This window comes from Sceloporus occidentalis, unplaced genomic scaffold, assembly GCF_023333645.1.
Source record: "Sceloporus occidentalis isolate IW3139 unplaced genomic scaffold, rSceOcc1.0.p SCAF_27, whole genome shotgun sequence".
In the NCBI taxonomy this organism is placed as follows: domain Eukaryota; kingdom Metazoa; phylum Chordata; class Lepidosauria; order Squamata; family Phrynosomatidae; genus Sceloporus; species Sceloporus occidentalis.
The window spans coordinates 8,586,316-8,598,554 of record NW_028317007.1 but is presented as its reverse complement, the minus strand read 5'-3'; the positions used below and the strand labels follow the sequence as shown (position 1 = coordinate 8,598,554).

The 12,239-nt window shown below is 39.2% G+C and overlaps 1 protein-coding gene across 2 annotated transcripts in view; it reads right to left on the bottom strand.

Annotated features, from left to right (window-relative positions):
* LOC149299903 (heparan-sulfate 6-O-sulfotransferase 3-like) overlaps positions 1–10,703 on the bottom strand; it is a 241,641-nt gene extending 230,938 nt beyond the window's left edge. For both annotated transcript variants that reach the window (XM_089485908.1, XM_089485909.1), the window contains exon 1: positions 10,144–10,703. In XM_089485908.1, coding sequence (XP_089342034.1) covers positions 10,144–10,703 — 560 coding nt within the window. The remainder of the gene's footprint in view (positions 1–10,143) is intronic.
* Between the last annotated feature and the right edge of the window lie 1,536 nt (positions 10,704–12,239).

Sequence of the window (12,239 nt, the reverse complement as noted above, 5' to 3'; positions counted from 1 at the left end):
TCAGATAACTTAAAAGGGAAGGCAATTCAACATCCTAGTCAGAGTTCTAGGCAGAAATTGCCCTTGTGAAAAAAAACAACATTATAGGACTACTGTTCTGATAAGACTTTACCATTACCTAGGCATTTTAGGCAATGACCACACGCACTTTTTTTTTAACATAGATTTCAAGTTAATGCATTAACATTGTTGGGATTACCAGGTTGAAAAGATGGTTGACACAACTTAGTGTGACACCTAGTCTACCTTAAGAACAAGATCAAGGATTTGAAGTTGGAGGTTGACTCTTACAAATCACCTGATCAGAAGATGCTCAGAGACGCAATTTACACATTTTTTTTAATACTTTCTTTAAAACCCATGGGGAATTTTTATAGTTGTGTAATTCCACCATCTGCTTCTGTCACGCAGTAATTCTTTATCACCATAAGGCACCCATCCACCGTGGGCAAAACGTCTAGTTAGGAGCCAAACAGGAAACCATCCTCAAGCAGCACAGCACAAAGGCTGTTCTTTGATGCAGAATATGCAACTACCCCCTTAGGCTCATTTTTGTCACTCTATTATGACATACTAGTCATGCCCAAGCAAGTTTTGTCCACAAAAATAACATCACATTGTGCTAAGTAATCCAAGTTTAAGTTTAAAAGGCTAATTGATTTTTTTTAGAAAACAAAACTAGAAATCTTCTTGTTTTCCACGAAAACAGCTTAGGGACCCCAAACTTTTGAACAATAGTGTATTTCTGCTTCACATAGCTTATCATCTGGGAAATCAAAACACCAACATAATATAAGGTTTTTTCCAAGTTAATATCAAAGAACTTTCATGTTGGAATAAGCTAGCCGATATGAACTACAAAAGGGAGGAATCATGGCTATATACACATTATATATACACAGATATATATTATTTATTTGAAAAGCAATAAAAGTGATAAAGGTCCCTATGAGCTTCAAAATGTCAAGCAAGGTATTCCTTGATAAAACATTTTTTTAGGTTTTCACAAATGATGGTCCTGATTTTGCCTTTGTATTTATATGCGAGGTGTTATTTAAAAAACCATAAATATGTAGCTCATGTACTAGGTCTAATCTGCATTTGGTTAACTCTTTGCAGATCTGACAATCTTGATTTTGTAGATCAAATTGCAATCTAGGAATGTTACGCACATTTAAACATTTATCAGCATTTATTATTTCAAACCATAGTTACAAAGGCTAGGGAAGCACACACATGATTAAAATATTAAAGAAAGTATTACAGCTCAAGTCAGTAAGGAAAGACGAGTGTTTGGTATATGTTCAGGGCTGGCCTTAGGTGTTCAGGTGCGCTATGCGGGCCACCCCACCCACTCTCATTCTCCCCTTTCTCTTTAGCTCTACTCCTTTTTTATCATTACCTCACCCCTTCTGTTTATCTCTCCTCATCTATCTCTCCCTCTTCTCCCTACCTCTCCCCTTTCTTTTGGTTCTCCTCAATCTTCCCTGCTCCTCCAGCGGTGGGCAGTCCACCACTTGAGAGATCCGGCAGCGTGGCAGACACCGGTGTCTACTTGCCTGCCCTGGTGAGGGGAGATCTTTTGCACAGGTTGCATACCCCTAAGTCCAGCCATAGTGCACAAGCAAAGTCACTCTTTTGATTATAATACAGAATATGCAGCGCTCTGTTAGTGTTAGATGATGTAATGTAAGGGGTTGGCATCACAGGAGTCCTTAGCATCAGGTCCCAGGCATCAAATGCGATGTTTCGAAAATCAAACAACAGTATTTGGGTCAGCCTGTGGGTCTCCCTCTGATCTTGTTCCCCATGTATATCAGAACATGCTACCCCAGACCCAACCCATCGGCTATATGCACAGGGGTTCATTCACTAAACAATGCATTTTTATAGAGTTGCAATTTTAACTCAGTATTAAAAAGGGCCAAACAAGCAGCTTTTGATACCAAAAAAGAACTGAGTTGTATATCATATGGTGATTGCATATTATACAGGGCATTATTCTTTGCAGAAGAATTTGAAGTTGGTCCTTCATACTGTGAAACCAGGAAGTTAAAAACCACATCTCCTGTATATCACTGCTTTGGTAAATAAAGCCAACTAAATGTATTAACTGTGCTCCCACCTAAAGCAAACTCCAAAAATGCCCTAAACATATACATTTTTATACCATTACTAAGCAATTCACCCCTGAAAGCAATAAGATCGTCTTTTTCTTTAAACGGAATGGAAATGGTTCAAGTAAACATTTTACTATAATTATATTAAAAGTTTCCCTTGTTTCTCGATTCTGTGTTTGAGTCACAGACAAGCGACCTTATCTCCAAAACATATGTCAGTGGTGGACTTCTGCTGACCAGACACGTACTGTACTATATAACAGTGATAATTCTAATAACAATATTTGTCAAAGCTCGCTCTGCATGAGCGCTTAAGGACATTGCCGAGTGCGCATTACCGTACATTAAATTGAAGTACACCATTATTACTTTTTATTGTGGTGCAAGCAAGCTACGTACTGTTTTATTGTATGGTATCCATTATAGTCAAAGAACTGCAGCCAATGCAGGAGTAAGGCTAGGTTTTTGTCCTGCGTTTTTTTCTTGATGAAAAACGCCAGGAAAAACACCAAGAAAACTGCCACTGCATTCTCCTGCGTTTTGGCGTTTTCTCTGGAGTTTTTTCTGGCGTTTTAGCCTTTGTTGTGGAAATTGCTTTTTTGACCTTAGGCAGTTTTTCCAGCCTTTACAAGTTAGAATTGTCACCCAGCTAAAAGGTATTAGCATAAATGGCAAGTATCTGCCCCCTCCCGATGTCTTTTTCTTGGTAGAGTTCTACTTAAACGCCCCGGCGGACCCTTTTGTCTCTTTTCTGTGGTTTGTACGGCATGCTTTATTCCGAATGTCTGCTCCTCTAGGAAGATTGGCCCCAAATAAGGGTGCAAATTGTTTGCTGTTGCTTTTGGCACGCAGGATCCAGTTGATGCGTTGCGTATGTTTGTTTGTAATGGCATGTTTGTTCCAAATGGTGTAAAATTCAATATGAACTTTGTTTTGTGTGAAACTGTTTGTTTCCAGCCTATTTCTCGTAGGACACACAGATACTGGGTCCATCCTCTGCATTGTAACTGTGGAAAAAAACGCCATAAAAAACGCCAAGGTAAAACCCACATGGCTTTTTCATGGCGTTTTTTCTCTCCCATAGACTTCTATTGGAGAAAAACGCCAAGATTTCCTTGCAAAAAATGCCAGAGTGTCAACATGCTGCGATTTTGAAAAACTGCCACAGAGCCCAAAAAAGCAGAAAAACGCCAAACTGAAAAACGCCAAACAGAAAAACGCCAAGTGGATATGGCATTGTGCGATTTCCAATTGAAGAACAGCTAACATCTGGCCGCAGCGTTTTTTCATTAAAAAAACGCCGTGTGGCTGAACTGGCGTTTTTATGGGCGTTTTTAGCAAAAAAAAAAACAAGTGGAAACCTAGCCTAAGAGTTTCAGATATCACCAGGCCTGGGTGTAAAATGAATGCCCAAAAGGCTTAAAGTATAATCAACACATCAGGTTAGGACTTTTTATAAAAACAAACCCGTTTTCAGAACAAACAACTACAGTGATCTATAACTTGGTCATATTACCTGATTTCATTCCTTAACTATAATGTTTTATGTTGATCCTTGTCCGTCTTTGTGTATATGTCCTGAAGGACCAGATCAGCTAGTATGTAGGCTCGGAAAAAGTTTTTCTTTCGCTTGGCCTTATCTTGGCTTGTGTCCCACTATTGCCAGACCAAACATCTCTGGGGGTTTTTTTTTAATGGGTTATGTCCTATGCACTGAGCCAAATCTTATCAAACAGCCAATAAGGGCCATTGCTGAGGGCAACATGTGACCTAACCACAATGTCAATTGAAGATTTGAATCTCCCAACTGCTTCCCATACTGTATGGGTGCTGATACAAACGATGAAGAGATGTGCAACGGAAACACTAATTAAAAGGTGTGTACATTTTATATTTGTCAATACAACTGTGTCTGATAAATGTGTTGTGGGGAGCATCTGTGATTAGCCATTTGGCTAGGAAACTTGCCAACCCTCCCATGGAGCCAGTTGTGCATTTCACATTTTTTAAAGTTAGGAATTGTGTACCTCAGCCCACATTTTCTTTGCAGGTTGAAGAGAATCATTCTTTTAATAACTGGAATTATGTATGGATGGGTATGGGTTAATTGAGAACAGCGTATTTAAAATACAATACAAAGTAGAATGTAAAAAGAGTACTGTGGGCACTTATGACCGCTGAGTAATGACTTAGGCTACTAGATACTTCTTAGGTACTAGACTTCTTTTTAATGTATCCATAGAAACAGTTGCATTTTATATAAGAATGTATAATGTCACAGTTTGCATAAGTAGTTATGTATATCACTTGCAAGAGACATCAGTTCTCAGTCATGTCAATTCTTAAAAGAACTTGTGGGTAATTTATTATATTAGTTTGCAGTGCCCATGTGAACAGCAGAAGATAAATATACACACAACACAATTTCAAACAAACTTGCGTTAACACATAAATTCCAGTTTTCAAAGCGCTAGATCTGCCAAGTGTTGTAGATTTGCCAGCCATCATCCATGCCAAAGTGCCAACAGCAGTCATGTATATTAAATCTTTAAATAGAATGTCAGACTTCTCATGGCAACATCTGCTATGTCTACAAAGGAAGGCCAGTTGGCACGTTACCTACCGAATGGGGAGCAGCGCAAAAAAAAACTTCAAAGATGACTGAAATGGAAAAAAGTGAGATAAAAAGAGATATACTGGCCCATATTCAACGGAGATAAAATGTCTTATTGCACTATTTTCAGATCACCTTTCTTATTTAAATTACATTCCGTAGGGAACATAATGTTACTTGATGTCTTTCAATAGAATGTTTTTAAAGCACACTAAATGGTCTATTGACTGAACTTTGAGAGCACATGGAAAGCATAACATAGCTGAGTAGAGCCACAATCTCTCCCATTCAGGTGCTGGGGACTAATGATCTGAAAAAGCAGAGGACAGGAGTACCTCAAAACTTCACTGAAAACATTTAAGCACAAACTCGCTTTAATGTTCAAAGGAAAATCAACTTTATATCTTGAAGACATCCTATACGGTTTTAGAAATGACTTTGTATTTAAATAATACATGTTTCGGAGCGTGTATTTACTGTATAAGTCTGCCCTGCCCAATATAATTGTAACATGGGCCCTTGCCTTCAAAAGTTGTGAGTACACAAGGTTTTAAAGCCACATCATTGAAAACATATCCATGAACATCTTCTGAAAATAGCTGTTAATCCATGCCAGTCTAAAAAGGATTACACATGGGGCTCAGTCACACAACATTTTGAGCAAAGGTCTGGACGGTAGCACAACTTCCCAGGAGCACCTGTCCAACTAAAATCAGTTCAAGAGCAAGGCTTTAGATCAGGGGTTCTCAAACTGCGGCCCTCCAGCTGCTGCAGGACTACATCTCCCATAATGCTCCTTCAGCTAAGGGGCTGGCTGAGGAGTATGGGAGATGTAGTCCTGCAGCAGCTGGAGGGCCGCAGTTTGAGAACCCCTGCTTTAGATCATCCTGGAAGACTCCAATGGTCCCAGACATTCATGTATCTGCATGCTCCTCTCCCCTCACCTAAGGTTAGTGTAAACAACTGCTCCTTTTTTTTTGTGTACTTTTCCACAGTTCCAGACATCTTTACAATTATTCAACTGGAATCCCTGCTTATTGACACTTATTTTGATGCTGCTGAACAATCAACCGCATGCACAACCTATAAGCCACTTTGTAAAATATATTTCATTATCATTAAAGCTATATAGGTGATGGACCCTCTTAAAACAAATATTAATTCTACTGCACTTCTCCTGACGTCCAGCCCATATCTACCTGCTATTGGCCCTCCATGTCACGTTTAATAAATCATTGCTACAGAATCAAATATATTTCAAATGATTTATAAAACACATTCAAATAACATTTGTCAAAATTTTTAATTTTGTGTACCTAGAAGGGAAAGGCTTTGAGGTTATTTTATTCCTAGTATATGGCTTTCAACATCAAAACAGCCTATTGTATTGACTCCACTCTGTGAACTAAAATAAGCCGTATCAAGCTATATTTTACTATAGAAATTCACAGCATTATTACTTTTATTAAATTCCCATAGATAAACACAGAACAGGTAGTTCAATGTATTTCCCAATGGCGTATTTTCATTGGAGTTATCTCAAAGTAGCACATATTTGACAAGAAAATCTACCATTTACTTTAAGTCTCATTTTATGCTGTCTGTACTGTGTAATAATGTAGCTTTTTATATCCTGGTAATAAAAAGGGGATAATAGGTGGGTTACAGGGTATTATTTTAAATCCTATGTATTGCCTAAGCAGATGAGTGACTCGTGCGGATGATATTTGGCAGCCGATACTTAGCAGTTGCATATATTTAAATTGGTATTTTTTAAATAGTGAACATTTCTATCAACGGGTTCTAGAGAAAAGTCAAAGTCAAAAATCAGTGACCTTTCCAATAGAACTAGTTGACACATAGACCAATCTGGTGTAGCACATTGAGCATTGTGGTAGAAGCAAGACATTTTTCATTTTGAGCTTAGATAACGGTATATTAAAATCTCTGTGTGGCCCTGTCAGTAAATACCCCATCAGGTTATGTTGGTCCTGCCGTTTCAGAAGTTAACATTAATGAATCATCAAGGAATATCTTAGGGCCGTTGGGTAGTAGAAACTCAAACTCTGCCTTCGCTCTACCTTGGGCAGAAATAGCTAAATGTATTTTCCAAATGAAAAGGCAAATATGCTCAAGGGCAGGCTGAGCTTTTACAGAATAAAAAAGCTATTTCACTTTGGTTTTCTTGCAGATAAATAAATATACTGTGTAAATCTTGTTCTTGCGTATGCACCTTTCTAAAATATTAGATTTATATTTGAGATTTTATAGACGTCCGATTTTGTTAGAGAATATTTACATAGTAGTTACTGTGAACACTGCCAAGTTATTTTTACGGTACGGTAGAAACAAATATTTTCTTTATCCTGTATTTTTTTAAGTAAATATATTAACACTTACAAACGTTGTGTGCCATTTTATTTGCCCCGTATAAGTCAAATACATTTATAAATTGTCTCATGCTAATATCCAATGTGAAATTTTACATTCATGTTACAAATATCTGCATAGAAATATAGTAGTAACAATTTCTACCTGTCCCACATAATATATATTGAGTATAATATCACGTCACTCATATCATATCATATCACATCACTTAAGCCCATAACAAACAATGTGGTTAACTATGTCATTTCACATCAAACATAACCCCGAATATAAAGGGCCAGTGCTGGTCCTAGGTTTTAATAAAGCATTGTAAGCAGACACAGCGAGACTAATTTGCAAAGGTGCATAGGTAATACAGATAATATATCTTGGCAACCACAGCTATGGCACAACTGCGCTGACAAAATTATAACCAAAAGCACCATCCACAAGGTTTTACTTGCTCTACACCGATGAGATCTAGACTGCCTATAGGTGGAATTATCTTGTTTATACATTATACACACTAACATGACGGAACTTTTGAATCTGTAATTTGACAGTTCAGATGTTTACAGCAACAAAAGCTGGCATCCGTCTCTCTATAAGACATTACGTCTAGTGGAATACCACGACTCGGAGCTTTAGCTGCTTTACAGATGAAGGTGCAGAGGCTATTACAGCAGCTATCTTCACATTGCACAGGAGTGGAAGGAAGAAGGATTTCTGCCCTCATATCGTCTCCAGTTTCAGTTCCTCAGCCATATGGATCCTGTCTTAGTTCCCTGACCTGGACTAGCTCTCAGTCTGCCCCGGCAGTGACATACGTTGTCCATGATAAATATCTCTTTTCCTGATCTAGGCTGTCAAAGAACATTCTTCTGGCTCTGCTGCTCACTGTATTACTTAACATAATGTGATAGCATTTGCAAACTGAACCAGAGCAGTACCAGAGCCGAACCTCAAGCACTTACTGAGCTTTAGTTCTAACATTCTGTATTTATAGAAGGTAGGGTTTTTAACAATGGCTAAAAGGAGATGGCTCATTGAACGTGCTAGACATTCTTTGGAAGGAAAAGCTTTAAACATAATGCATCTTATGATATGACACATTAGCAGGTTTTAAAATGTATCGGTTAGGCATTTCTATTCCATTAGGGAGCAATAACATTAGTACGTAAAGAACTGCTCATTTATAGTTTAATGCAGCAAAGTTTAAATGTAGGAGAACAGATGAAAGACTTATATTATAAAAAGGGAACTATGGAAACGCTAGAAGAACTCTCAAAACATATTACATTTGTTTGCTTTAATGCCACTTGGCGTGTTTAAGCCTTAACAGCTAGACAATGCGTTGAATTACACAACTATAAGCAAAAATGATGCATTCGCATGGAAGTTAAACCAGGTAATAACTAATCCTTACAAGTAAATAAAAATCGCCGTAATCAGAGCGGGAGAAAAACTTGTCTATAGTTTGCAGCTTGTGCGGTTATCACAAATATTGACTGATTAATTCTATCAATCTTAATCTATCGGATTAACTGTATCTATTGATTTACTCTAATAAATGTGTGCTGCAATCAATTGCGGTTCAATTCTATTTTATTCACACACAATATACATTAAAACAAATTCAGTTGTATAACTACAAGTTAAGGAATGTTATTTTTCCCAAAGCTATGTGAATATATACATGGAATTGAAGAATGGGACCAAAAGCTACAGCCATTAACATCCTGAAGCAAAAAAGACTTCCTCGCTAAACTGCTGCAGTGTGGCCAAAAGGTAACGCAGATGTGATACAATCTGAAACTTCTGAATAGCCCAAAATATAGCGCATGAAGAAAAATATAATGGAGATAATGCATGCAAATATTCTCATACAGAATTATTGGCATGATCATGTGAGACATGGTACTATTTGTTTCTGAATCACAACATAATCTTAGCAAGCAAGATCTGTGCATTATTTCCTAGAGATCTCCCAAAAGTTTCTTCCATTTCCACTATAGAAAGCCTTAAGCGAAGCAAAGCTTGCTCCTTGATTCATCAAACAAGGGATTGCAATACAGTGTTATTGATTGCTTCATGGGGCTCCCTGAGCATATACCCAAACATGATGTATATTTATATGATACAATAGATTTTATATATATATATATATATATATATATATATATATATATATATATATATATATACATATATATAATATGCATGTTATGTATATGATATAATATGTATGATATTGATATGATATAATATATATTATATATATATATATATAGATATAATTATAGTTAAATGTGATAAATGCCAAGACTGAAGGCAGCAGAGAGAGAGAGGTGCAGGCGCAGTTGTGTGGATGCAGCAGTGGCTGAGAGGCTGGCCGGCTCCACTATTAAGTTTTGCAGACAGTGCCGCTGGCCGTGGTGCTGAAACACAATTACCCCTGCAGGAGGCTTTACCGTGACTACTCATTCACTGGCCATCCTTGTGGCAACTGTCTGACGATCATACAGACTGTTCTATTCCATCAGGCAAGCATTAATTCAGACCCATTTTCACACACTGTGCACATACTATTACACAGGGTGCATTTACATAGCTTTACTCGTCATTCCTCCATGGTTATAATAAAAAATGACAATAATAATATTAATTATTATTAATAAATAATAATAGATTGTTATTTATTTACTTCAGCTCATGTTGGGTTACCCTCAATATTAATTATTTGTATTATTATTGTTAATGAGCGTAGCCAAACATGAGATGTAGTAAGAAAATTAATAATAATTATTATTATTAATATTGAGGGTAGTCAAACATGAGTTGTAGCAAGGAAATAATAATAGTATCGATAATCATCATAATAACTTGAATGATTATTCAGGTCAGCCAAACATGATTTCCAGTAAGGAATGTCAGGATGGATCCTTGCTGAATCATTATGATGATGATGTTACTGTATGTATTATGAGTTTAGTTGCTGGCTGGTGACACTGCGAGTTGCAGGAAGGTGCACCGACTGACCTGTGGTTTCTCTGGCTGTCCTTCCTGTCCATTATAGCGGGCACGCAGTTGGTGAGTTCGGTCCAGTCCGCATGCAGCCCGCAGCTCCAGCCCGTAGAGAAGCGCGAAAAGAGCCAGGTCTCCTTCTTCCCGGGCCGGTGGCAGGTGCACTTCTTCTGGCCGGGCTTACAATCACAAGGCTGCTCCAGGCGGATGTTTCTAACCAGGTGCCTCCCGAAAGTGGTGCCCCCCGTCTTCTGTATGTGCAGGAACACGATCACATCGTCCCCCTTGATGTTGAAATCCACAAACCTGGTGAGGTCTTTGGCCACGAAGTTGAAGGTCGGCTGGAATTTCGGAGGATTGGAGTCCTCGGGAACTTCGCTGTCATCCTCCTCCCCTTGCCACTGGGCTTCTGCGACGGCTGGCAGCGCAGAGGACTGGGCTACCCCTCTCAGAGCGTTGCCAGCCCTGAAATGGCACGAATTGGTCCCGGCTGGGCATATGTACTGGTAGACAATCATCACAAAAAGCACCGCTAGGACAGGGGCCAGAATCAACTTGTTGGCTCTGTCATCCATGATTCCAAAGATGCCCTTCTCATGCACGGTCATTAAGGAAAGACACGGTGATGGGGATGACGCCTTTATTCTCCGAGCTTGTCGCTTGGTGGTAGATGGCTAACCTCATTTTCTATGGCACCCATTACAAGCATGAATTTGCCACCCCAGCCTGCCGGCTAGCGGTCCGGGGACGGCGACAAGCATGGAAGTTCAATGCGAGATTGAAGTTGGCTGAGTGCGAACACGTGAAGGTGTCATGCGCTCTCACCGGCGTGCACACCACGTCCCTCACAGCAAGGAAATCCTCGCGCGTTCTGCTAAACGGAATGGATATTGATGGGAGAATTTCTAAATCCAGGCGAGCCAATGGCAGACAGATGTCTGAGCGCCCGTGTCCAATCACTGCTTTCTACTGGCAATAACCCGAACTGGGTTTTCAGCCAATAGGAAATGTAAACAGGGAGCGCTGAGACTCCTACCGCTGCGGGCGCTGAAGGCTTGCCAATGAGAAAAGGCAGCCATTGCGCTGGAGCCCAATGAGGCGCAATTGTGACACGACTGACTGTGGCCAATGAGATCCGGATTCGGGCTTCCGAATAATCGCCTAACGGGAGCAGGAGGCGAGTTACCGCAGCGCTTAGTTACTGTAATGAAATGAGGGGCGTCTTCCGCGGACGTTCTTTTTGTTGTTGTTGGAACTGCGGCGGTTTAGGACGGTTACATTTTAATAGCTCTGCGCCGCCTTTAGAAATAAATAGCGGCGTTACTCTTACTACAGATACGTTTCTACAATACTGTAAGAGGGTATGATATTGTATGTTGTCTGCGCACGTGTGCTGCGGGCCGGGACACACAGCTGGAGTCTACTTTCTGCTTTTTAACGGGAATATACAGTGCCAAGAATACTGCTTCTTTTCCTTTAAATTCACCATATAGGTATGGATAGGGTATAGTGTCATTAATGGTGACCATAAAGGTATAGATAATGTATACTGTCATTAATGGTCATCATAAAGGTATAGATAGGGTGTACTATCATTAATATTCACCATAAAGGTATGGATAGGGCACAGTGTCATTAATGGTCACCAAAAAGGTATAGCCTGGGTATACTGTCATTAATGGTCACCATAAAGCTATAGCTTGGGTATAGTGTAATTAATGATCACCGTCAAGGTATGGATAGCGTATAGTGTCATTAATGGTTACCGTAATAGTATGGATAGGGTATCAAGTCTTTAATAGTCACCATAAAGGTATGGCTAGGGTATAGTGTCATTATTAGTCACCATAAATGTTTGGCTAGGGCATAGCGTCTTTAATAATCACCATAAACATATGGATAGTGTATAGTGCCATTTATAGTCACCATATAGGTATGGATAGGGTATAGCGTCATTAATGGTTATCGTAACGGTATAGATAGGGTCAGGGGCGTACCTAGAGTATTTGGCACCCGGGGCGGATCCTGTAAGTGGCACCCCCCCACCACCAAATGTAAAGACATCTACAAAATTATGTTAAGAATATTTATTGCACCAATTTGTAAACTGT